Source organism: Metarhizium robertsii (assembly GCF_000187425.2).
Source record: "Metarhizium robertsii ARSEF 23 chromosome Unknown MAA_Scf_5, whole genome shotgun sequence".
Classification (NCBI taxonomy): Eukaryota; Fungi; Ascomycota; class Sordariomycetes; order Hypocreales; family Clavicipitaceae; genus Metarhizium; species Metarhizium robertsii.
Window position 1 is genome coordinate 3,026,253 of NW_011942193.1, and position 25,717 is coordinate 3,051,969.

The 25,717-nt window shown below is 52.5% G+C and overlaps 9 protein-coding genes across 9 annotated transcripts; 5 read left to right on the forward strand and 4 right to left on the reverse strand.

Moving 5' to 3' along the window:
- Positions 1–3,987: 3,987 nt before the first annotated feature.
- On the forward strand, positions 3,988–5,334 carry MAA_07298 (Las1-like protein; the record flags this gene model as incomplete). The annotated part of the gene is made up of 2 exons (XM_007825296.1): positions 3,988–4,373; positions 4,743–5,334. The coding sequence occupies 2 exons, from the start codon at positions 3,988–3,990 to the stop codon at positions 5,332–5,334; spliced, it is 978 nt and encodes a 325-aa protein (XP_007823487.1).
- A 1,221-nt stretch (positions 5,335–6,555) lies between these two features.
- On the forward strand, positions 6,556–7,890 carry MAA_07299 (Las1-like protein; the record flags this gene model as incomplete). The annotated part of the gene is made up of 9 exons (XM_007825297.2): positions 6,556–6,580; positions 6,670–6,757; positions 6,824–6,895; positions 6,975–7,008; positions 7,066–7,279; positions 7,357–7,448; positions 7,514–7,648; positions 7,712–7,738; positions 7,804–7,890. The coding sequence occupies 9 exons, from the start codon at positions 6,556–6,558 to the stop codon at positions 7,888–7,890; spliced, it is 774 nt and encodes a 257-aa protein (XP_007823488.2).
- A 635-nt stretch (positions 7,891–8,525) lies between these two features.
- On the forward strand, positions 8,526–9,218 carry MAA_07300 (Las1-like protein; the record flags this gene model as incomplete). Its single annotated transcript, XM_007825298.1, has 3 exons — positions 8,526–8,528; positions 8,593–8,768; positions 8,843–9,218. 3 exons carry the CDS (start codon positions 8,526–8,528, stop codon positions 9,216–9,218), a joined length of 555 nt encoding a protein of 184 aa, XP_007823489.1.
- Positions 9,219–9,758: 540 nt separating this feature from the next.
- Positions 9,759–10,723, reverse strand: MAA_07301 (eukaryotic initiation factor 4E; the record flags this gene model as incomplete). The annotated part of the gene is made up of 3 exons (XM_007825299.1): positions 9,759–10,063; positions 10,107–10,488; positions 10,550–10,723. 3 exons carry the CDS (start codon positions 10,721–10,723, stop codon positions 9,759–9,761), a joined length of 861 nt encoding a protein of 286 aa, XP_007823490.1.
- A 3,932-nt stretch (positions 10,724–14,655) lies between these two features.
- MAA_07302 (uncharacterized protein) lies at positions 14,656–15,789 on the forward strand (the record flags this gene model as incomplete). The annotated part of the gene is made up of 1 exon (XM_007825300.1): positions 14,656–15,789. The coding sequence occupies one exon, from the start codon at positions 14,656–14,658 to the stop codon at positions 15,787–15,789; it is 1,134 nt and encodes a 377-aa protein (XP_007823491.1).
- Positions 15,790–16,593: 804 nt separating this feature from the next.
- Positions 16,594–18,464, reverse strand: MAA_07303 (kinesin; the record flags this gene model as incomplete). Its single annotated transcript, XM_007825301.2, has 2 exons — positions 16,594–18,206; positions 18,293–18,464. The coding sequence occupies 2 exons, from the start codon at positions 18,462–18,464 to the stop codon at positions 16,594–16,596; spliced, it is 1,785 nt and encodes a 594-aa protein (XP_007823492.2).
- A 730-nt stretch (positions 18,465–19,194) lies between these two features.
- MAA_11257 (DNA repair protein RAD51) lies at positions 19,195–19,773 on the forward strand (the record flags this gene model as incomplete). The annotated part of the gene is made up of 1 exon (XM_011413237.1): positions 19,195–19,773. One exon carries the CDS (start codon positions 19,195–19,197, stop codon positions 19,771–19,773), a length of 579 nt encoding a protein of 192 aa, XP_011411539.1.
- Positions 19,774–20,247: 474 nt separating this feature from the next.
- On the reverse strand, positions 20,248–20,994 carry MAA_07304 (DEAD/DEAH box helicase; the record flags this gene model as incomplete). Its single annotated transcript, XM_007825302.2, has 1 exon — positions 20,248–20,994. The coding sequence occupies one exon, from the start codon at positions 20,992–20,994 to the stop codon at positions 20,248–20,250; it is 747 nt and encodes a 248-aa protein (XP_007823493.2).
- Positions 20,995–21,411: 417 nt separating this feature from the next.
- MAA_11258 (Helicase-associated domain protein) lies at positions 21,412–25,518 on the reverse strand (the record flags this gene model as incomplete). The annotated part of the gene is made up of 2 exons (XM_011413238.1): positions 21,412–21,662; positions 21,720–25,518. The coding sequence occupies 2 exons, from the start codon at positions 25,516–25,518 to the stop codon at positions 21,412–21,414; spliced, it is 4,050 nt and encodes a 1,349-aa protein (XP_011411540.1).
- Between the last annotated feature and the right edge of the window lie 199 nt (positions 25,519–25,717).

Here is a 25,717-nt window from a genome sequence, read left to right on the forward strand (position 1 = left end):
TATATGTGGTGACGTTTGCTCAACGACAGTGAAAAGCCGTCATCTCAATGAGAGGTTGAGTGACTGGTGATTTGGCCTTTAGATTTCACATGTGAATTCCCAACGAGCGGGGAATTTGCTTCCGGCGAAGTTACACCCTCTCTTCTTTCCCGTTTTTGTGTTTATTTTTTGTCTATTTATTGGGAGCGATATGACTTGGAGCGTTATGTCTGACTGTATTTTTTATTTATATTTTTATTTTCAGTGGCTATTTCTAGACAGCCCGGAACACAAAATGCAGACACACAAGACTTCTGGGATGGACATGGCGGAATGGGATCTTTTGGGTACAAGGACGGCGCTAAATCAGGAGCAAACCAGGGACAAAAATCTGTGGCCTGGTAAAGAGGCGACTGGAAGAGAGGAGACGAGGAATGGCCCAAAAAAAAGGGAAACTGTACGAGTAGCATACGCTCGAGGAAAGTCTAGTAGCTAGGCAGGGGAGCAGACAAAGCAGGCTAGCTAGCAGCCGCCACCCCTTGAATACATACATGGTATCAAAGTGCAATCAAAAAAGACTTCGAGGAATAGTGCAAGTGCGATATAGGCGTAATGGATATCTGCGTGGTGTAAGAGCTGGCTCACCGCAATTGGAGCCAAATTAGCCCTGGTCATGGTTCAATGTTGTCTAAGTAGTATTACTCATGTACCAGGCCCGTCTTTGATTGGAGCTGGAGCCTTGTAGCTATGTATCCCTTTGAATGTGCGCAGGTCCAATTGATGTATTCAACCCACCTCTTTTATGATATTTAAAGATACCTAAAAATACTTTTATATTAATAATAATAATTAATATATTTTTATATACTTGAGAATTTTCAAAATCTTAATAACTTTTACATTACAAAAATCAGACCTGCGCGCATTCAAAGGGATGTACAATGCACAAACTGCACCTCGAACTGCAACTGGAACAAGAACCAGGTGCTCTCGTGCTTGTCCCAGCCCGACATGGAAGTAGTGTGGGTTAGCCGCCTTTTTTTTTTTTTTTTTTGGGCTGCTCGTGCTCCCTGAGCAACTAAACCCGTCTTGGCACCCTTTTTTATTATTTTAAAACAAAGCCAGCATTTGCCGGGGGATAAAAAGTAGGGCCAGCCAATAGTGGCCCGCTTTGAACCCTCCTGCTCTCGAGTTTCCTCCCCCCCGGGGGGGCCCGCCCGCTCGAAGGGGACCAGGAAACAAAGTGCGTGCCCCACGTTACAAGAGAAGAAGGAGGACTGAGGAGGTAGGGAGGTGCCCGCCCCAAAAAAAAAAAGGGAACGAAGAGCCGCTGTGGAAAAAAAAGCTGGGGGGTGCCCCTGTCAAACATGTGTCGCAGCGGATCTGTGCGTCGGGTCGGGGGGTGTGTCTGGCGGTTCGTGGGTGTGGGCGTGGGTGGAAACATTTTTCATCAGTGAGCGTGTGTGAGAGACGGTGACAGGCGCGGAGAGTGAGTGAGTGATGAGCATGGGACGGGGACATGTCCGGCGCTGGAGGCTGCAGATTTGGAGGGAAGGAGCGCGGTTGCGTTTTGAGTGCGTGCATGTCATGTACGGAGTACTGCATACCTGCTTAATAGGTATGTATGAGGCGTTCGGCATGCTTGGGGTGTGGAGTGCACATGTTGGTTTGGTAACATTTTGGAGGCCTTGGACGCCCTTTTCCCCTTCTTTCTTCTTAGCCAAGGGGGGGCGGATGTTGGCTTTTGTTGGCGAGTGGGTGAATTTTTTTTCCCCTTGGTAATACGAAGTGGTATTATTGCCCTGTTTTACCTCCTGCCGCGTACCATGGAGATTGGGGATGGGGAGATGGCCCTGCTGACGGGGTGGGCAAGGGGACATGGAGGCAGACTCGACTGGACACTTTTGGCCGCCGAGCGTGTAGTTGGGCCTGCTGTTTTTGGGCTGGCCTGGGCTTGTGCCGGGTGAAGTCTGGGTGAGGCCCCATCTCCACTAGTACTACGACGGGGGGAGGAGGCAAGGGTAGGGACCAAGCGTGTGTTTCTCGCGGCGCCTTTTTTTTTTTGCTGCGCGTTGGAGTTGGACCATTATTATCTTTCCCCACTGGCCTCAGGTGCTGTTTTTGCGACTGGAGGGCAAGACAAGAGGACAGGGGACAAGTCGCAGGTCAAAGTGCACTGTAGCTGCGCCACACGGATCGACGTAGTTGCTGCGAGCTTTGCAGGAGCCAGGTTGTGGCTCTTGGCTCCTGGGCATGCACTGTATGTACTTGTACGTACTACGTAGGGAGTGCTGTCAATGCAATGAGTGCAAGTATTACGTCGGCGGGCGTCCGGGTTTCCTCCCCCGCCTCGCATGTATCACTTGCTCTCTTTACCCCTCTATTTGTGGCTGATGGCTTCCAGCGTCCAGCGCGGGCCATGTGATGACGGCTTGACTGATTGATTGCTTTTGCATCATACTTTATCCATCCATGGCTTCGCAGTGCAACTGTAGTGCGACGGTCGACGTGACTGGCGAGGCGAATGGGCCCGACCTGCGTCGGCCGGCCGGCTGGATTGTCCAGGTATCAAATGCGTGTGACGCGGATTTCCCTGGTTGGCAACCGGCACGTTTGTGATTTTCACCGCCAGACGAAAATAGGGCCATCTTGAAACGATGAAGAGCCTAACAGAAGCAGGCGCGGGCAAAATGGGCTGTGGCGTCCTCGCCGATGCTAAAAGGCGGACGCGGCAGGCCATGGTCTGAGGGGCGTCCAGCGAACCAGCGAACCAGCCAGCCAGGCATGCCGCGATAAACAATGACCCCAAGCCATTACTGCGGGCAGGCGCACTGTACATACGGAGTAGCGTGAAATGTCCAGTGTCACTGACAGGCACTGAGTCAGGTCTGGTGGGATGCGCCAAGGGTGCCTTAGCTTAACAAGAGGTTTATACCCGCTGGGGTTCAAGGTTTTTGACCCGAGAATGCGGCGCTCCTCCTCGTCGGGTATTCAACATGACACAGCGTGACAGGCACACGACATGTCATCTGCTCACTATGCGAGTTGCCGGCAAATGCCATGCGCAGAGGCAGGCCACGCAGCTGCGCGAGACTGCGTAGTCGAAGCATCGTGAGGAAAGAGCAACAGGCCCGCGGCTACATGAGTACGCCGTACATGTATGTACAATGTTCGCCGCCAAGACCGAGCCTTGCAAAGCACCGTGATAAAGCGGGCTAATTTACTATTGACCTCCTGCCTCCTGCCTGGTACCGAGCAGCGAGTGCCGGGTACCACCGTCGACCCTTTGCCCGAACATCCGAACACTGGAAAGCAGAAGGCCTGGCATTGTTCCGTGCCGTTTCTAGCGCTTCACATGTGGATTCGCGGCGGAGCAACTGATCCAGCCATCTCAACATCCCAACCATTATCGGCCCAGCGACCTGCACGCTGCCTGCACCTTGCCTGCGACTTGTTCTCCCATAACACCAAACAGCTCATCACGGCCCATCACCACGCATGAACTTTTCCCGTCGCCCCGTCTTGTTCGACGTCATGTGGAGCAGATGAACAGCCTGGGAGCCTGGCCATGCCGCTGAGGACCAAATAGCGACCAGGTACTCCGTAAAGACCCTTTTCCCCCTTTCCCTTCTTCGTCTTAATAATTCCTGGCAATCTAGGGCTTTTTGAAAAGCTTCCTTCCATGGGCGACCTTTCCCTGGAATTATTGAAAGACGGTTCGGGTGGTTGATGGTCGGTGGTTGTCCGTCGCCAGTGAATCCACACAGCAGAGGACTATCAACGCCAAAGCAACATTACATTCATCACACGCCCCCCCCTTCCTCTCTCTGGCCCGTCGCGCAGTCATCGCCTAGTAATCATCTTCTGCCGACAATCTACGTACCTGGAGACTTTTTCTCTCCATCATCTCTCCTACGGCCCCGAATCCGTCTTGCCCCGCCGCAGCCTCCCAGCAAGCGGCTACGTACTAACTACAACACAGGGCAGCAGCCCGGACGGTCGCCGCCCATGGTGCAGTACGTCCTGACGCCTTGGTGGGACAGAAACGAGCTGCTCCTTGTACGGGATCAGTTCTACGCGGCAAGTAGCGACATCTCTTCGCGCCCGAGTCCCGCCCGCCGTTACGCGTCGCATCCTGAAGGCAGCGAGGTTTCGAATAAAGACCATCATGCAAGGAGCCAGCCCAGTCAAAGCGCAGACGGTGACGGTGACACTACCGACCAGCAAAGGCAGGCCGTGGCTCGCGTTTCCATGTGGATGCAGCGCGGGAACTGCCCCCATCTAGTGGAGGCCACCGCTCTCCTGACGGCAGCCGTCTTGAGCGATCATCTTGGGAGTGCTGACGCCGGGGGCAGTTATGCTGTGCGAGCAGCCTACTCAGCTGCCTTTAGTCGGTACGTGGGTTTTTTTTGCATGTGTTTTATACTCACGCGCATGATGCTTTTCTTCCTTCGTCTTTGCTTTCTCGACCCCCTTTCCGTGCCGTCTATGGTTGTTCATCTCGTGTTACTCCACCTTGGCGGTGTTGCATTGCGCCGTGCTGTAACATAAACTGCTTTATGTCCTTGCGCGCGCGATGATGGTCTTTGGTTGCTGGGTGTTGCTCGAGTGATGCTCTATAAACCAAAATACCCGATACTGTGGCGAAAAGGGACGCCATGTTTCTGCTGTTTTTGAACATGGCCCTTGCTTGACGAGGCCCTTTTAGCCTGCTGAACACATGAAACGTACACAAACAAGCGATCATGGCTAACGACGGGCAGCTTTGTCACCGGCCTCCTGGACGGGCACCAGGACAAGCAGCGCAAACAAAGCATGTACTCCATCGCCAAGACCATAGGCCTCCCTGCGACCTTTGTCGAACTACGTCACCAGGCTACCCACGAGCAGTTGCCGTCGTTAGCGAAACTACGTGCCGCGGCTCGCAAAGCGCTCGCTTGGATATGGGATTACTACTGGAAGGACCTGGCTGATGAAAGTAGGGGTTCGAAACATGATGCTTGTAGGGAGGCGGTGCTGGAATATCTCCGCGGAGAGGGGGATGATGCGCAGAGGGAGAAGACGATGCGTAGGTTGGGTGGGTTTGAGAAAGACAGAGTGTTGGCGGTCATTGCCGTCTTGCAGGCGGAATTGCCGGGGAACCAGGTGTATTTGAGATGCTTGAAGCTTTCGAAGGAAATTATGATGAGGGCGGATGAGGAAGAAAATGAGGATGAAGAGAAGGACGACGACGACGACGACGACGACAGAGGCAAGGGAGAAGCACAGAGTCTGGATGGTGCCGCTGCTGAGAGTAGCTGCGGATGGTGGCTGTATGAAGGCGAGTGGACGGCGAAGCCGATTGGCATGGTGTGATAGACAAATGATACCCCTTAGAGAGTTGAAGATGAAGCTCGTTTGGAGTTTTTGGATCTGTATGGATGCTTCATTACAAAGTTCCACTTGAACACAGCGATTCATGAAGAGGCACGAACTATTATCGTATTAGTGCTGTTAGACCAACGTATAGCTCATGCATTCTTTCATTCTACAGCCGCGGGTTTGACAGAGGTTCGCCTCCTCACCCATACACACTACAACATCTGATGATAGTTCTTCTATCGCGACTGACCAACGCCCAGCTCAGCAACCACACGTTCCAGCTTCGGACGCAACAAGTCCTCCGTCTGCTGCAGTACATCCTTCAGGCCCATCTGCAGGCCCCCGGGCAAGCCCGACTTGAGCAATAGTGACGGCGTGCTGTATCTGCTTGCATTCGCTACCCTGCGAATAACACAGACGCGGGTTAGATTGCCGAGTTCTGCGTACGTGACTATATCTATATTGTATTCCGGTCTGAGAACCCGCATGTTGGCTGCGGCAGTTTGAGAAGAAATCTTGGTCAAGTGTCTTTGCTAAAATTGCAGCTGTGCGAGCCCCGTACATACCTCTGATCATGTCCATGAGCACGACGGAATCTGAAAGTGAGGTGCTCATTACGTGCTCTTCTTCTCGGGGGACCCGCGGAATCGTGTCATCATAGAAGGGAAAACAGGACTGGGTGGAAGGGACGTGAATGTTGCCATGGGAGAGGAGCTGAAGCGGGATTTTGGGGAGTGGTGAGCCCAGCGTAGCTGAGGCCAATCATCCTGGCTGTCTATACCGAATATACCGCTTCACTGCACGCCATTGTCTACAGACGCGCTACGGCTAGTGCATAACGTGTGCAAGAAAATGGAGGAATAAGAAGCTTACAGTCGTGGGTATGGCTTCGGTTTGTCAAATCTGCCAACTGGGCATATCCAAGTGCTGAGTTGCCCATATCACGATCACGTGAAGCCATACATGTAACGCCATGCACAGCGGCGGAGTTTAACCTCCCGCCCAAGCCGCCGCCAGCCATTACAAAGCACGCCTTCAGGCTTCTCGCTTGGCATCTTTCTTCATGCTACAATTCATGCGTAGGGCGCCGATTACCAGGCACAAAGTGAGCTTTTATAATTCTGTATGGTGCAAATTCCTGCCTCTGTCAACAATGAGGTGGCTGCTGACTTGTTTGTCTAGTTCGTCCGGTACAACAAGTACAACAAGCGCAGCATGCATATCCAGTCGATCCCCATGTGTGCGTCTCACGCCAGTTGCATCTCCGTTGAGGGAGGGAGCTCTTTATGAAGAAAAAGCTGGCATGAATGGCTGATACTGTGTATTTAGGGGTCGGGAGTAGTAACAACTACGCTTACCTCGTTGTCGATGACAAATCCAAGGATGCCGTGATTATCGACCCTGCCAATCCGCCAGAGTGCGTATCATCTTTATGTATGACGAGGGGGTTGTTTTTTAAATGAATCCTCGCTGACAACGTTAGGGTTGCGCCTATTCTGAAGGAAGCCATCTCTTCAGGCAAAATCAACTTGACGGCCATTGTCAACACCCATCAGTTAGTAGCGGTAGGAGAGAGCGAGGGTGTATCGATTTTTTCCCCCCATGTTTCCAGTCTAATGAGTTTGTCTTTGTAGTCACTGGGATCATGCAGGCGGCAACAAGAAGCTGGTATGGTTGCGAGCCCGAAAATCAACCCCGTTGCAGAAAGCTAATGATGCATGGTAGCTGGCCGAGCTCGGGACGCCGCATTTACAAATTATCGGGGGCAAGAACTGCGAGGGCGTGACCAAGACGCCCGCACACGAGGAGACGTTCAAGCTGGGCGATATTCTGGTCAAGGGCGTTCATACGCCGTGCCACACGCAGGATAGCATCTGTTTCTTCATGGAAGACAACTCGGGCAAGGCCGTATTTACGGGCGACACGCTCTTTATCAGTGGTGCGTAGGATCGGAAAACTCTGGCAGATTGTGGCAGGAGACACTGACGGACGGACCCGGATGGGTTCCTGTGACAGGATGTGGCAAGTTCTTTGAAGGAAACGCCGCTGAGATGCACGAGGCATTGAACAAAAGACTGGGCGCGTTGCCGAACGACACAGTCGTCTATGTAAGATGGAGCCATTGAGCGATCAGACAAAGATTGAGAGAGTCGTGCTGCTAACACACTTCCAGCCCGGGCACGAATACACAAAGTCAAACGTCAAGTTTGCCATTTCTGTACTGCAAAGCGATCCCGTCAAGAAGTTGCAGGCCTTTGCAGATACCAACCAAGTCACCACGGGCAAGTTTACCATTGGCGACGAAAAGGTACGCATTGCATCCAGCAGGCATTTGACTCCGTACCGCAAACGCACAGCTAACTCCGGCCAGCAACACAATGTATTCATGCGTGTAAATGTAGGAACCCTCCCTTCTCCCGTTCATCAAAGGCCCAACTCACACACGAAACTAACACTCCCCAGGACCCCATTGTTCAAAAGGCCACAGGGGCAACAGACCCCGTCGATGTCATGGGCAAGCTCCGCGAGATGAAGAACAACTTCAAGTGAGGAATGCATCTTATACATCCTGCACTTGAAACGGGCCTGACAAATTCAGTCCCCCCCCATCCAAAATGTAACCTGAGACCATGTATCTACTACATTCATTCACACAAGGCACATAGCACATGAGAAAAGAAAGGCAGGGCACTTGAGCAAATATAAGAATGTCTCCAGGGACAGCTAGGCACCGTATGAACAGCACCAACAAGCTGAAACCCCAGGAAAATCAAAGTCGTAACAATGACCGTATTTCGCTATCGCTTCACTGTCCACACTTGCTCGCTCTGGGAAAAGATAGACTGCGGCAAGCTCTAGCAAATTTTGAAGCAAGCAACACTTGTCGCGATTCGTAACCAAGGGCGTCCATCGCAGCGCGAACGTACTCAACAACACGTCAATTGTCTGTTCACCGCAAGCAACGTCCTTGGCTGTCAACCCGGGGAAAAAAAAAAAAAAAAAAGAAAACCAGAAAATTCTCCATCCAACTCCAGCGGTTTAAGAAACCCGCCAATGTGGGGTTCTTACCGTGCGAAAAACTCACCATCCGCGCATCCGGCACTGTTCCGTGAAGCTCCTCACCCCCAAGTGACATCAACCACTCTGCACCACAACGCGCCTCAAAAATATCAAAAAAAATCACAATGGTAATAAAAATCAATCCCCTTCCCAAGGCTCCCCCCCAAAAACAAAAGCTAACAGCTCCCCTAGCCGAAGCGCAAAACAGCCCCATCATCAGCGGCGCGGCCGTCCAAACTCGCCAAGGAGCACAACATAACGGCCCAAGAAGAGGGCGAGATCAAGGAAGCATGGGGCCTGTTCGCGGAGCCCATGGACGGCGAGAAGAACGGCGTCCTGCCCATCGACGACGTCAAGTCCGCGCTCACGTATGTCTCTCTCTGTCTGCCAATGGCCAAACCACCAGACTTGACGCTAACGGCTTCTCGTTTACCATATCCAGGGCGCTGGGGGTGCCGCCGTCCCCGTCTGAACTCGCAGAGTTTGTGTCGATCCTGGACCCCGAGGAGGAAGGGTACGCCACGTACGAGCCCTTCTTCGCGATATGCGCGCTCAAGTTCCACGCGCGCGACGAGGACGACTCGGACGCCGCGCACCGGGCGCAGGTCGACGAGGCGTACCGGCTGTTTACCAACGGGACCGAGGGCCCTATTACGCTCGCGCACCTGCGGAGGGTGGCGGCCGTGCTGAAGGAGGAGGTGGACGAGGAGGTGCTCAAGGACATGATTCTGGAGGCGAACGGGGGCGCCGGCGTCGCGAGGGGCGTCAGGGAGGACGAGTTTGATGGGGTCATGAGGAGCGCTGGGGTTTGGAGGTGACAATTACTGACGCGGCCGTGACTTTTTGGCATCACGGACATGGTGAGAGGCAGGAATAGGGGGACGGGGAGGGTTGGTAAAGGACGTTGGGAGATTGCTGGCAGTGGTTACTTGGAGTGGATTGGTATTTACAAGGCGCGGAGTTGGGGCTATTGGCATCGTCATTGGCATCGTCGCCTTTGATTCGTTTTGGCGCATTGTTTCTTCTGTTGGGTTACGTGGGCTTTTGTGGTCACGGCCCTTGCATGGCTTGGAATCGGCGTAGGAAGCCAAGTCTTGTTATTTTCATTCAGCTAGCGGAATCATAATAGCCGCGTTGGTTTAGGGGGTATTTCCCCATCATGTTATATGAAAATACTGCAGTGTACCCTCTGAAACGCCATAAATCCATGCAAAATTCAATAGCCATCCTTCTTTTTTCACCCTAGGTTTTGACTGGGTGGGTCACATATGACAACTTGGCAGGATGCGGATATGTTTCCTCAAACATCCTGCTAATACCTGACTGAAATAACATATAGTTGGAGCACTGTCTGTGTTTCATTGCGCCGAGGGCGGATCGACTTTGACTACGGGCTGATTGGCCTCTGTGACAATTGACTCCTCTGCAGGTTGCCCCGATTCGAGGACGGCCTGCGCCTCTGGAGGCGTCTTGAATCCAGCGTGGTCGCGGTGTCGTTTGTAAAAGTAGTTTTCGGACTTGGGTAGAAGCTCCTGGGGCAGATTGTCCTTGATGCAGGCAAGTATGCCATCTACGGATTTTTGCTTGGATGACTCGCGGTGCCAGATGGTGATGAGATGTGCGCTGAAGCGGGCAGAAAAACCAACACCACATAGCTGGTCGTCTGTGATTATAGTCAGTATCAAGTATCGCGGCAATTCCCGTACACAGGCGGGAGCAACAGAAGTCCGTCAAGGCTTCAGGAGAGGGCATCTCACTTTCGTCTAAAGCTTCTTCCAATTTCTCGCCAATAGCCAACAACTGAACCTGGTTCCAGAACTCGGGACCAATCGACTTGGAGACTCGGAAGGTCCAGCTGCCACCGTGCATGTTTCGGCGATCCTCCCAAATGGGCTTGAAGCCCTCCTTGAAAAGATAGATGGACTCGCGCATCTTTAGCTTATCCACAGGCATATTATTGTTGTATCGCCAAAACGCCTGGACGCTTTCGATCTGGGAGCCGAGCTGCTGAAGCTGGACGTTGTATTCGCCATGGCCGGACTCGTCTTGGGGTGGCCTGAGGAGAGAGGGCTTGTTAGCTGTGTCGTGCTTGTGCTGGTAGTTGCAACGAGCTGCACATCATCTTGGGTGAGACGCAGCGGCTCTTTACTTGCCTAGCAAAGTACACCTTCCAGACATGATGGGTGGGCAGGTCCCGCATTGTCTTCAAGAAGTTCTTCTTGGCACTATCGCGCTGTTCAGCGGGAGACTGAGCGTCATTGGCCGAGGTGGCTTGCGACAAGCCAGACAGGCCATGGGTGAAGAGCTGCGGTCGTCTGGACATGGTATAATTGCGATTCAAGAAGGGCGCTTGGGCTGGGGGCGGGAGACGGTTGTTTTCGAAGGCAGGGTGAAGGAGAGAAGGCGAGCTGGTGCGGAGATGAAATAAATACGTTGGCTCGATGCCTTTGTGCAAAGCGCTGACTTGTCGCAGGGCGATGGGCGGCTATTGCGCTGCGGCGGGTGAGCAGGAAGCATCAATCAATGAATCAATGAATCGATGAATCAATGCATCAATGAACAGCCTCCAACAGTCGACAGCTTGGTCAAGTCGACATGGACATGGCCTTGAGATTGCGGCTCTCGAGTAAGCAGGATGGAGGAGGTCGCACAAGGTCGCCCGAGGAGGATCAATACTACCACATGGAGGGGTAAATGCTATTTGAAGTAAATTAACCCCCCCTTCCGTGTATGTCGGACGCGACGGCGGAAATTTGAGAATCAAAATCAAGACCAGTCGAATGCTGAGCCGGGCCAGCTGAAATGAGAAGCTGGGTGACCAGGATCAAGACCAGGGACAATGGCGTTGCATGACTGGCGGTAGCAGCAGTTCTCAGCAGCCAGTGAGTGAGTCGTCATGACTCCTTATCCAATACTTGAGTAGGCAGGTATGAGAGTCTAAGGAGACCAAGGCTGGAATGGCACGGCCTTCAAATGCAGTGATTGGGCGACAATGGCCAAGCCCGATACAATCGATAAAGCTGATACATTTAGTCTTGGCCCGCCCCTCGACGTGGCTTCTGCCCAGCTTCCATTGAATCTAGTAAATGCCCGCGTACCTGACGGCAAAGGCTCGGCTTCCATACATAATCGACCCGGTTTGGGAATTTTGGGGCCTTGGGGCGTCGGGACTTGCGCATGGGCGCTGCTTCGCTCCTTCCACGTCTTCGCGCCCGCTGATGCGTCAGTTTGCGTTTCAATCTTCCATCAATGTCGATGAATCCGATCCGTGCCGGCGTGCAGGCGAGTGTCGCATCTCCCAAAAGAAACCGCTTGTTTAGTTGCCCTTGCCAATCATTGCCATGCAACAAACACATGGCCTTCACAACTGTCTGAGTGGCTCATTGCATTGTGCAACAGTCTTTGTCGACAGGAAACCGCCCGCTTTGTTGTTGCCTTTCTTCCAGATGGAAACATGTGCATCCGTGCTGTTGACAAAGTGTGACAAAGCCGCTGGAGAAGAGTCAATGCAAGCGTCGAAACAAACCAGGCAGCCAATTGCGCCCTCAACGACGCTGCGCCTCTCAGTAATCGGGTTGTTCAACTTGGATTTAGCTGTGGCTGGCCCGTCCCGTGTAGGCATAGACTGGATGGATGCTCCAGAAGGTGTCGACTCGTAGAACCAGATGCGCAGCCGTCATCCAACCCGTGGTGTTGGGAATAGTAATCACGATTCGCGCCCATGATTTCGCGGAGCTCGGTGAAGAAACGCTCGACATTCCGCATGGCTTCCGGCTGATGACGCACAATGAATGTATCGACGTTACCTGTAGTCAACGCTCCATGGACAATGAGCAAATCAGGACGTGGACCTGTTCGCACTTCGGGCGCCGCGCCTTTCTCTTTTTGTCTTGCTCCATGTCCGTATTAATTCCCGTACGCCCACCATCTACTACTAGTTACTAGTACCAGACTACATACATACTGCACAATAGGCAGGATCCCACCCAACCGAGCTAACTCCTTCCTTGTACGGGGAATGCCATCTCTCACCGGGTCTACACGCATTGACTAAGCCAATCTCCTCGGTATCCTCACTTTTCTGCTCTTGCCCGTGCGATATATTGATGCAACCGCATGTCCATAGTCTCGGCCGACTCTGTATCGCTGCCAACAACATTTAGCATCGCGTTTGAGGTGTGTATATTGTATTCCGAAGTCGCCAGGCGCCGCTCAACTCAACGAGCCCCTTTCCTCGCCACGCCAAAACGTCTGTGGAATCCCATTCTCATGTCGGACCAAGTCACAGGACCAAGCAGGACAAAGGGACCTGAGCCGCCACCGCGCGCCCATGCTTCTGAACAATGCCAAGGGTAGTTTTGGAACCTTTGACTCGTACCTTGCGGCCTTGCGAATTGAAACACTAATACTCATCTAAACGCAGGTGGCATGACTTGATCTATTGTCTCTACCCGGGATGCCATTCACAAGGATTCCAACAAGGCATACATCTCGAAGAGCACTACAAATCGGAGCACGCACAGTCCGCCTCCATGTTGGGTGACGTGTCTCCGACAATGTCTACGGTGCTTGATCCATTTGATCGACTCGAGGTCTTTCTGGAGAGCTTGCAGAAGAGCGCCGATATTGATGAGAAGACGGTAGACAAGGAGAGTACCGAGAGCACAGACTCCTTACCGAAACCCATCAAGCGAACGGGACAGGCTGGCTGGAGGTGGAGATGTGCCGAATGTTCGCAAATCATCGATCTTGATTGTAACGGCTATGTCTGTCCGTTCTGCCGGCAGACTTGACGAGTGCCGACTGTTGGTTATTGATGCTGGCAAACGACGTGCAAGATGGGAGCTTCATAAAACAACAGGCGTTGGGATTTGGGATACCACTTATTAGAGAGATACACGCACTCACGAGCAACTAATTCGAATACGACGACACGAGCACACGAGCACACGAGGATATGCTGAAGTCATTTAGTTTAAGAAATACCTATTGTATACCACGAATAAAGTTTTATATGCTTCATCATTTGCGGCTTTGCATGCAAGTGCTCGCAAAGTTCATGTACTTCTGGACGCTTACTCTGCGGCAACCCCAAGCCATGGGACGAAAGACATGCACACAGCCTCGCATGTTTATGTACGCGCTACAACCACTTGTCACAGATGCCTTACTGCCAGGTTGCCATGCCACAATTCACACCCGCTCGGGCCAGTTCATGTCGGTCCAGCCCTGCGGCCAGCCGATCTTGACGGGATATATGTGGAGATTTGGTGCTCTGGCTACTGAATATAGGATCTGCTGTGCATGCATAGTACACCTTTGCGAAATCCCTTGATGGCTTTTCCCCAGGGCCAACAGCCGGGTGCCATCTGATGGCACGGAGCCACATGTAGGAACACGGCCTCCCTTTGCGGATGTTGGCAAAGACCAGGTAGCTAGGTAGCAGCCATGCCCGTCGTAGCTAAATGGACTCATGCTCTCCGAGCACTCCTGCTGGTGAAGTGTCTGAAAATTAAGCTCGGCCCTAATGTGATGTCTTCTGGAACTAAAGCCCGGCGGAACACTCGTGTAGCGATTATACTTTGCCAAAGCACGCGGTGGCTGTTGAGCGGAGGCTTTGAAGTTGGAACATGGCCTGTTTTGGGGCATGAAGACGTAAATTTGAGCATTCGGTGCGTGTCTGTGCCTGGAAATCTGCATGTATATGCGGGTTGATTCAAGATTTGTATGGATGCTGTAGTTTTTTTTTTGGTCAAGACCTGCTCTGGCAATGATGAACCATGTCACGATGTAGTCGTGGTGTAGTGTGTATTCGATTCCGCGCTTTATTTGCAGGACACTATGTACTTGCAGCGGCTATTCCTGGAGACTAAGAAATAGGCGTGACTAGTTACAATTACGAGAGCGTCTAGCTGCGGATGGCTGACTTGGACATCAGCCCGACTGTGCTTTTAGAATACAAGCTTTCATCAAGCGGCGTTCTTCTACGCGGCAGTTGCACGCCAAACCAAGTCCTAGGAAACTCAGACACGGGAAAGATGTTGAGTAGTAAAAGTATAATTTCTTTAGGTCTTTTTCTTTAAGCCGAATCATGATCAGAAACCCAACTGTATAGTATATTTAACAAACCTGTGCCCCCCTTTGTTCACCACCAGTTACCAGTCACCAGCCACCACTCATAGCACAAGTCCAACAACCAAATACAACACATCAGTTATATACTACTGCAAGCCATCACGGGGGCCACGGTCGAAAATGCCTTCCCTCTCGCGGCTAGACCGCTCGACCTTCACCCCCTTCAACCCAAGCCCATTGCTGGACCCTAACAACTTCATGTTAGCCATCACCGTCATCATCGACTACATCAACTTTGGCAACACGAGGCAAGAAGTAGTCCAGCTCCGCGACCTCGCCCAAGCCTGGTGCGAGAGATACTTCAGCACGCCGCAGTTCGCCCGACACAAGCTCAACAGGGTGCTCAAGCACCACCCCAACTTGTTCAACTTTTCCATCATATCCCGCGCGCGCCTGGACTCCCTCCCCGCCGTCGCCGCCGCCGCCGCCAACACCAACGACGACAACGACAACACCGCCATGGACGTCGACGGGTTCCCCACCTACATCGAGCCCAGCCTCTTTGAAGACCACGTCCTCTACGAAATGCTGGACATCGTGGCCGCGAGGCAGCAGCACCTACAGCAGATCCACAACGGCGACCCCTACGCCCACCTGCGCCCGCAGGTCTCGGCGGCGAGTCTGAAGAATACCCATATCATCTGGAACCTCCCCGAAGTCATGGCGAGCCTGGCGAGGCTCAACATCGCGGCCCTGGACGACGGCACCGGAACCCCCATGTTTGTCGACCCCCCTGCGCCGACGGCGGCGGACAGCTCCATGAACGCGGGCGCCGCGCCGGCGCAGCGGGCATCCGTGTCCGGATCCGACATGTCCCCGGATTGCAGCAGCGGCTGCGACTGCATGTCGCTGGATGGGACTCCCGACGAGGACGCAGAGGCAGAGGTGTTGGATGGGACTCCCGAAGAGGACGCAGAGCTGTTGAATGGGACTTCCGACGAGGACGCCGAGCTGTCGGATACTTCGTTCCTGACGGCCGAGTCCGACGGCACGTTTCAGACGGCGCGCACGTCTCCCGAGGCCGCCGACCTGGGGGCCCTCACCCGTGACACCTCCCGGATGGTCTTGACTGATTTCGAGGACGCTACGGCCGAGCAGGACGCTACGGCCGAGCAGGACGTCCCCGGGGAGGCCATGGAGGGCGTTGAGCAGCAAAGGCACCCCGTGCTCCGGGGGTACTTCGCCATGATTAGGAGAAAGATGGAGGAGGCCAGGTTGCGGCTCCTGAATGAGGATGCCGAGGACATGTCTTGAAGGATGGGTGTTGCCACGATGGCGTTGCGCTGAGCTGGGGTTTCATATGTATTGTATAACACTAGACATGTTTGGGTGACGATTCGGCGTCCGTGGTTGGGATTTTATGGTGAGAGAGACATTGATGGCAACTGCCAAGTGCCAACTGTAGTTCGAGCTTGAGGTCTGTACTACTAAAAGTGGGGAACTCTGCTCTTTATCTCTCTCTGTACGGAGTATCACAGGATTGTACAGCTAGACCGCAGATCCGCTCCTCCGATGAGAAGAGGACCCTGCATGTTTCTATGTACTAGCAGTTCTTGATAGAAAATTGCATATTTTGCACAAAGGAACAAGCTCTGTGCCCGTGATGCATGACGGTGTAAACCTCGGCCTTGGTCAACTCGCAAGCAAAACAACATTCTCGTCCAAGTACTACGTTGCCGCCGTCCGCACCACCTCTCTCGGCAGCAACTCGACCTGTTGAAATTTGGACTTCGTCGTCGTGGTTCGTATCAGCTGTCGTGTCTTCTGTTCTTACCTTTGGGCATTGAGCCCCAGAGCATGGTGGTTTATACCCCATTCATGACAACTATTGTCTTTGTTTACACAGCAGTCACTATTGAACCTCGCATGTCTGCTGATGAGTCGTATAAGTATTCCCATGTAACTCTTCACTACAATCTTTAAAACGAAAACGAGACCCAATAACACATGCTCCCAAACACCAGCGCTTATTCCGCGTGACATGCTGCTCAGCTATCCGCGCCCTTGTTCTCCTTCTCTCGAATCCGTTATATGCCAATCCTCCCCGTATCCTCTCCTTCACACATTCTCCCTAACTCCTAGCGGCATTCTCACACTCTCCTCGTTCTTGAATCGCGACAAGTCCCCCCCAATCAGCTTTCTCAGATTTCCCATATCCTGCAAGTACCGATGCATCTCCTCTTGCAAATCATCTACACCTGCAGTGCTTTCTGTGTCATATCCATCATCGTAGTAGTGATCGTCTCCGTCCTCGTCGTCCTCGTCCGAGAACTCGTCCAAATTCTCTCTTTCCGCCTCTCCCGCTGGCTGGGGCTTGATGCTGACTGCGGGAATAGGGTTCTTGAGGCTCTCAATGGCCAGCTTGAGGTGCAGCTTCAAGGCCTCATTTTCTGTCTGCAGTTTCTTGATTTTGCTCTCGGCCACCATGCTGCGTTCTTCCATCATGCGCTGCATAGTCGTCACGCGGGTCTGGTATTCTTCAAGCCTCTCTTCGGCTTCCTTGGCATTCTTCTCTCGCTGCCGTGAATCCGACACTGACAATTGCAGTTTTCGGATTTCCTCTGCCATGGCGGCAATCTGAGCATCCCTCTCCGCGGTGGAGATGTGGTCTTGATTGACCACAGCACGTGTGCGGATGCGCTTGGCCTGGTCAGCATATCGGAGGGTCGAGAGCGTCTCATCGTAGTCGGACGGCGCTATGCAAGCAATCATTGCTGTTTTGCTGTTGCCGCCAAGTGAATCCTTCAACAGCCATGTAAGGATGGAGTCTCGGTATGGCACGATATCCTTCCGCTTGCCAGATCGCAGAGCCTTGGGGTCGGCTAGAGCAGCAATCACCCGGCCAAGTGTCGTGAGCGACTTGTTGATGTTGCTGCCCTCACGGAGTCGAGCGCCGGTGGCCTCTGTTGACTTTGCCCTCTCACTTCCCGCCAAATCAACCAATCGAATCCGAGAGCTTCGCTCCGTTGTCTCATCCGTCTCCATATCGTGATGAATCTGCTTCAGCATAATTGTGAAAACGGCGTGACTTCGACTGCTGGTATCGTTCATTTTTGTGCTTGCCGTTGTTCGAGATTGGTCGCCATTCTTCATGTATCGCAGAATCTCGTTAATGCTCCGTACCGGAACCTCGGTCAGATCCTTTACGTACGGTCCCTCCGTTGGCGATTCCCGGATTTTGAGGTAGTGGGGAGGAGCGTTGGGGTTTACGGGGACCAGCAAGTCACGGACGTGTTCGTTGTAGACTTCAAAATACGAAACCCGGACGTTGTAGGCAATGTTGGAGTTTTCGTTGTGGGCAGCGTCGATACGCTCAAACAGGTCCTCGCAAGTCCGTGGAATGAGGCCTGGTTGGTCAGGAGTTCCCATCATTGTATAACTCTTTCCCGACCCTGTCTGGCCGTAGGCAAAAATGCAAGTATGATATCCCTCAAAATTGTGGTCGAGGAACTCTTCGCCCAGACTGTTGTATACATCTTCTTGGTGGGCGTAGTGAGGATCCTTGATATTGTGGCTCCAAAAGGAGTTGTCAAAGGTGAATTTCTTGTCCTCAATGACTTTTCGCGACTTGAGTATCGGGCTATCGAATGTGTCTTGATCTGGAGCACGCAAGGTGGTGAGTTGTGTAATGGGGTCCATTTGAATCAAGCACCGTGCCTGTCGATCGAGCTCTATCCGCGTCCACGACAAGGAAATCAGTACACCGTCACCATGGACTCATTGAAATGTCAAGCTGCAAAGCGAGGAGGCCGCCTACCTCTTTTCAAAAAGGCCCTCACGCGGACAACGACCCTTACATTTCCTCCTCCTTCCATCCTGGACAGCAGAGGTACATTCCCATCTCTAGAGCGAAGCGATGGCGTCGAGGCGGAAGAATGAACCTGGCGGTCAGGAGTTCCAGATGGCATCAACCGTGCATCAAGAGCCATGGTACGCAATATCTCGTGGATGTCAAGAACAGTTTCGTGGAGTCGCAGGCGGAGAATGCACTACATTATCCAGCCCCGGAACAGCACTAGACGGGGGTTCTGGGTAGCTCTTTTCTCCTCTGAATTTTTAAGTTTGCCAATTTCCAAGGTTGCAAGATGCCCAACTGCGCAGATGTGTTGGTGCTCAAAGGGATGGTTGGGCAGGAGCATTGTTTACTGGCGTCATGGCTGTTGCCAGGGCCAACATGGCGCACGTGTGGCTTGGGAAGGAGCGATCGAGAGTGGGGCAGATGAGCCAATGCGCTTCTGCCGCCGGTCCCTGCGTCCAACAACACCCATCACGCGTCTCCGCGCGACTGAGAAACCCAGAGACAAAATCAGCCACCCTCGTACTTGATGAATTACACAGCCAGGTGCTCTCTGATTTTGGCACCCTTCTGCCAACCTCTGTCGCGTCCAACCACGGCCAGTAATTCATCGATCGCAAAAGCAACTCACTGCTTCCTTCCATCAACCTCCCCCCTCTCCGTGATTTCTTTTCCATTTTCCAACCATTTTTCTTGGTTCCTTCTTACCTCTGAACACACAAAGCCAGGCCGACCGGCCTAGTCGTTTTCCCACGGCGTCGCAATAAATACGACACTCAAAACTTTGCGTTTCTCGGTCTATCCCAAACACACACACTCATTCGCCCACTCACCGCCTTGTCCTCTTGACCACCACAAGTATCATGGCTAGAACCAGAGAGGAGGCGACATCTGCTTCTGCAGACGTCCCTGCCCGAAGGTCATCCCGCGCCAGCGCCGATGGCATAAGCAAACCAGAGCCCAGTGGTCGAGGGCGTGGAAGACCTCGATCAAATAAACCACCAAGGGAGCCTACTGGCCGGCCGCGTGGAAGACCCAGGCTAAACAAGCCGCCAAAGGAACCTACTGGACGTCCAAGAGGCCGCCCCAAGGGTAGTGGCAAGAAAGCCGCGGAGAAGAAAACGCCAACCAAGACAACGGCTACGAGAGCCGGATCACGCGGTCGCCCGCGCAAGCTTGTCGGGGGGGAGGCGGCCGCAATAGCGAAGACTTCCACTCCCAAGGCCAAGAATGGACGGGGGCGGTCCAGGAAATCAGGCGACGCGACACTAGTCGCTGAAGTCGAGACAGTCGAGGAGGCGAAGCACGCGGCAGAGGAGCTGGAGGCAGCAGGGGAGGAGGGCATGGACGTGGACACGCCGGATGCCGATATCAGAGGAGACGTTGAGGATGTCGACGACTCCGAAGATGCTGAAGGCGATGACGCTCTCGACAGTGAGTAGAAATGCTCAACATCTCACGTCCTTCTTGCTCAATTTTCGACGTAGGCCCTTCAGGAATCGCCTCTTCGCCGGGGGAAGAGACTGGGCAACAATGGATTAGCAAGATTAAGGGTTACTTTGCGTGAAATTATGATTACTGCAGGTTTTAGGTTGTACATGTTAGGTGGTATTCTGCCAAATCAGGCGCTTAGGAGCATTATCCTGAGCACGGAATAGGATGGTGGGAAGACTTGTACTTTAGGAATCCACTGCTTTTTTGCTGCGACACATTGCTTAATGGACTGGTTGTTGTGCCTGACGAGATATACCTGTTCAAACTCGGGCTTCTAAAAATTGAAAAGCCGGTGTAAGTCGCATACCGAACGACATGTCGGTACAGCGGGAGCCCAAGAGCATGTTGCCTTTGTTTGAAGACTCCCAGTCTACTATCCCATGTTATATGCAAACGGCACGCCTCCCGCAGCCCAGCACTCCTCACTCAGCCCTCCATGTCACAAACTCCTCCTCCAAATGCTCCTTCAACCTCGTGAACCGATTCCCAAACCCCCTCCCACACCGCCAACACTTCAAATCCCGCCGCAAATACCCTTGTTCCTTGGGATCCAGCCGCTCGTCGCCCTCGCTCATGGGAAAATCACCCACATCAACCAAGAACGGGGTGTTGAACGAATTATAGTGCTTCCGGTGCCGCATGCTGCTCGAGTGCATGTCCCTCGACAGCACGTGTACATGCAGATGCGTCATGCTCGGCACCGCGTGCACACCGACCTTGACCTCGCTCTCCCAGTCTCTGCCCCCGGGCAGCTCTCCGTCCTCGCTGTCCTTGTCGCCGTTGAGCACTGCCTGCCGAGCCGCGTCCGCCTTGGAGTAGCGCCCCAGCCGGCGCTGTAGTTCCGCGGCAACGAGGGCTTTTAGCTTGGCGGCTTCCCTTTGGACTTTTGCTAGGAATGCCTCGTCCTTGAAGGCTTCGTAGGGGTGGAGGAGGTTGTGGGAGGGGGAGCGAGGGAGGAGAAGCGTGTGGATGGTGGACTTGGGGTACTTGTCGTGGATGGCGACAAAGTCGGCGTTTTGGTAGATGATGACAGAGGGCGGGAAGGACGACGGGGAGGATATGTAGGCGCCTAGCCCGAGGCGGTCTTTGAATGGGTTTGGGCGGGATGCCTGCGGTGCTAGGGATGTTGATGCTGCTGTTCGTGAAGGTGGTTTGGGCTTGGGTGCCATGAGAGCTGTGACTGGGGAGGCGTGTTAGTTGCGGTCATGATTAGGGGGGTGGAGGGGGGTCTTGCAGGCATTTTGGGGCAGAGGCGGCGCGGGGGCTGTGCTTTGGATTTCGTCCTTGGTGATTGCTTCGTCAGAGTCGGAGTCCATGGCTCGGTTGTGATGGCGATGCGTGCATGTTGGATGAGAGATCAATGATGAGTGAGAGACTGGGAGTGAAGCTGAGGTTGAACGCCCCGCTAATCGTCAACTTCTCACTTATCAGCCTTGGACCGCCGTTGAAAGAAACATCATACATTTAATAATGGCATATTTTGCAGCACAGACATGTCTGGAGAAGAAAAAAACCTCCAAATTTTCATCCTTCATCTCATTAAAGAATCATTTCCTCTCACACCACCGTTCTATCCGGCTTGGGCATCATGCATCCAGCCCGTTCAGCTCTATCAGTTTAATCACCAGTTTGATAACCTTGTCGTTGTCCAAATTCAAGCCCGGGTTCTCAACCTTTTGCGCAATCAAATCGTCTACCATTCCCCTCAGTCTAGCTACCAAGACGCCGATGCGAGCCCATCCGCGAAGTCTTAGCCATCCATCAACGAGCAGTCCCCGACCCAAGGTATCCAACTCGATTGGCCCAGAGAACAACAGCAGCGTAAACACATTGAATGCTAATCTCTCTTAGTACTCAAAATATAACTTCACAAGGTGTTCAAGTGGCAACTTACGTGTCAGGTCCCGGATAAAGATCTTAGTGGTAGAAATGATGCTAAAGTACGCCATGTACGCTGCATTTCCCGAGAATCCTTGACTATCAAATACTGTGCTGCTTGGGTGAACAAACACCCGTCCGTTCTCTTGATTAAAATACTTGATTGATCGTGCTTCGGGGTCAAGCTCCATCGCGCCGGACATGGAGCTTGCATACTTTTTGTCCGGATACTGAATCCTGGCGATCTGGGGTGTGAATGCAGAAGCGATTAATGCTCGTATGAGCTGAACATTACGAACTGGGTTGGAAGTCGCCGCGTCGCTCCTGAAACGAGGTGCAAGTCCAATCTCATTCAGAGCTTCGTAATATTGCGACCTGGTGTTGGAAATATCGGAGAGGGTTTGATAAGACAGGAAATTTTCGTCACAAAATGCTCTCACCTGTCTCTGCGGCAGACGATCTTTCATCATACTGTCCCATTCTCGGAACGCTTCCATATCTGTAATTAGATCGCCATTTCCGCTGAAAAACCGCATTCTCGCCTGTCTCGACTCCTCCCGCTTCTCTTGCGGAGAAACAAACGGGCTTCTAGTACTGAGAATCGCCGCAATGGTGACACAGTCGTCCAGGCAGCCGAAAATGGCTCCATATACCATGAGTTTGCCGCATCGTAAATCAGCCGGCAGCATGGCAAGCTGTTGACCCATGGCGGTAAGCTCATCGCCATCCAACGCACCCATCCGCCTTAGCAACTTGATGGCCCCTTCGATGGCTTTGGCATCTGGCGGAGTTGGTGATCGCCCCAAAAATCTAGCCACATCGCGCATGCCCATGGCTCGCACAGAAAGACAGAGCTGCTCAAGAGGCACTCGCCTGATTTCAGGTTCAGGCCGCTCAGCCATTTGTCGTTCCAAGTTTTCTGTGTATAGCTTGTAACATCTGCCTTCCTGAACACGGCCCGCACGTCCACGCCGTTGCTTACAGGCCGCCCGCGACGCCCAAGTCTCTTCGAGCTTCCTCATATTGTTTTGGGCGTCAAAGCTTGTTTCTTTAACCTTGCCACTGTCAATAACAGCTATGATATCATCGATTGTGATGGATGTTTCCGCTACATTAGTAGCTACTACAACCTTGCGCTTTCCTGGAGGAGGCTTGGAAAATACTCTTTTCTGCTCTCGAGTCTCCAATGACGCATGCAGCGGCAAGACATGCAGCGAGTTGATAGATCGCAAATGATTGCAGGCGTGGTTAATCTCGCCCACGCCAGGCAGAAATATGAGTATACCATCCGGCTTCTTCTCGTATGAAAGCTCGTAATCAATTGCTTTGACAGCGTCCACCAGTAAGGTGTAGTTGATCCGGTGGCCAAGCTTCTGAATAATTTTCCCCATGGACTCATCTGTGATAAAGCCAGCGTCTGGCTTCTCAACGTTAAATCCCGTCATCCGAACGACATCATCTAAATAGTACTCGTCCACCGGGAATGTTCTGCCCGCAATTTCAACGCAGCCCACACTCAGTCCTTCTGAAGCAAAGTAGTCCATAAACGTGGAAGCATCAAGCGTAGCAGACATGAGGATAAGCTTCAACATATCCTTCTTGGTTCTCATAACGTCGCGTATCAAGTTCAGCAAAAAGTCGGTGTCAAGACTGCGTTCATGCACTTCATCGATGATCACATGGCTGACATCGGCCAACGAAGCAACCACGTCTTCCACTCGCCCGCCAGATGTTTGCAACCGTCGCAGCAGCACGCCCGCTGTGACAAATGTGATCCTTGTGTCTTTTGATTGTCGAGATTCCCCGCGAATGATATAGCCAACCTCCCCTCCAACATTTGAGCATCGTTCTTCTGCCACGCGATCAGCCAGACCCAGTGCCGAAATTCGACGCGGCTGCGTAACAATCATGTTCGCACAGCCTCCCACGCCTTTGCCATACAAATCATCCAGAATAAACTGAACAGATTGAGTAGACTTGCCCGAACCCGTTTCACCACTTATGATAGTCACATGATTGTCGTTGACTGTCTTGACAATTTTTTCTCGCATCTGCCAGGCTGGAAGTCTCTGTCGTTTCGATAACATATCTTTCCATGCCGAGCTTTCTTGTCGCCGAAGCCACTCCTCCTTGGTTTTAGAATCGGATACCCAATTGATTGGCCGGACACTCCGAGTTCTCTTTGCCCGTCTCCCTTGTGCAACTGGACGGTTTTCTGAAGCTGCGGAGGAAACAGCAGAAATGTCAACTAAATTGCCAGGGCTGTCGATGATTCCGTTGATGTTCTGCTGAATCCAGTCCATAACAAGATAAATCTTCATTGGTTCATCCCGCAGAGAATTTTCCATGTATGCTAGGGCCTGTCTGACTATGCTGAGCTTAATGTAAGACGGCAGTTTTGCGATGATTGCTATGATCAGATGTTTCGGGTAGCTAGACGGTCTTCGAACTTGTAGGAATGTTTCAACCTCGCCTTTTTGACCACTCTGAGCGTTCTTTACTGATTCCAGCTTCAACTGGATCAAGTCGTTAGATTCGCGGCGGAAAGCGTCACCATACATGGCTTCTAGGCTAGCGATTTCATCGTCCCATTGCTCTTCTGGTGAGCCCATGTCCAGGAAGTCATCAGATTCACCCTGTTCTGCGTCGCTTGCAGGGCTAGATGAAAGCAAAATGTGCTGCAAGGCCTCGGCTGCTTTACTTTCATCTCCATCGTTTTCATCGAGAATGCGAGTACACAGCTCAACAGAGTATCCTGTTTCTGATAAAGATTTAATAATTCCCTCTCGCTTTAGATTTGTAGATCCAATAGAGACACCAGCAGAATAGCTTTCGGGTATAGCCCAGCGAGGCAAGTCATCTTCAGGTACATGAATCAACAACCATTCAAGGGCTTCTTCACGGTCTTTGCAGTATTCCACGGCCTCAATGACGTGGCTTCGTCTGAACCCCAATTTGCCAAGTTCCGTAACCAGGAAGCGCTGCTGATCTTGTTGCATTCGTACACCGTGCGGATTCCAGGAGATTCCGTTTCGAAGAAGTGCTTCAAGCTGCACTCTTGTCTGTCTGCCCATCTCAACCTTTGGTGCCGTGGTCCATCCCTTCATCGGGTTGAATGAAGCCCCTTTATCGTTTCCAGAGTTGCTCAACAACACCAAGCCTGATGCACCAGGCATTTCCTTGGCCTTGGCCTTGGCTTGCTCGAGCTCCCTTCGCTTCTTGTCCGCAGCAGCCTTGGCCTCCTGTCTTTCTTGAAGCGCTCTGAATGGATCCGCTTCATACATCCATGCCTTGCCATCCTTCACATCTTGCACTTTCAATGCTTGAAACTCTTTCCACAATGACTTGTGGTCTGGCGGCAGCACGGTATGCTTGTTTTGCATGCTGCAAACTCTGAACAAAGCATACGTAGCAGCGGCATGCTTGGCCTCCAGGGCTGTGTCCCTCAAAATCAAATGTTTATGACTGAGAGGTATCTTGAATGGGTCCAACTTGGTCAACTGCTGAGTCTTGGGATCCTTTGCGCTCAAAGTGACCCATACTGAGAATCCTTCAGGTGTCTTTCGGGTGTCGTATTCTGGCTTTTCCCAACGCTGTTTCTGGCAGTATTCACTTAAAAGGTTGACTGGGAGCTTACCCGTCCATGACGAGCCTCCAATTATTTGTTTGACGGTTGGCTTGGGCGGGCCTGCTGGCGGAACAATGGGCGTCGAAGACTCGGCCTTTTGGCCCCTTTTCGCCTTTGTCCCATTATTACCAGCAGACTCTATAGCCTGTGTCGGCGGCTCAGCCTTCGCTTTGCCCTTCTTCACCATGACAGATGTATGTATTGGCGTTACCGCGCGGCTTTGCGGTGCTTGAGTTCATCTGGCGGCAAAAGTGGACTATGGATGCAAATTGCAACCTCCAACAGTATATATAATAATCGCACAGTGTAACCAACGCGCTGCAGGCGCGGTCATGACCGTGTGACTTACTGTATGGACAAACACAACCAGAAAAGGGGCCTGGAGT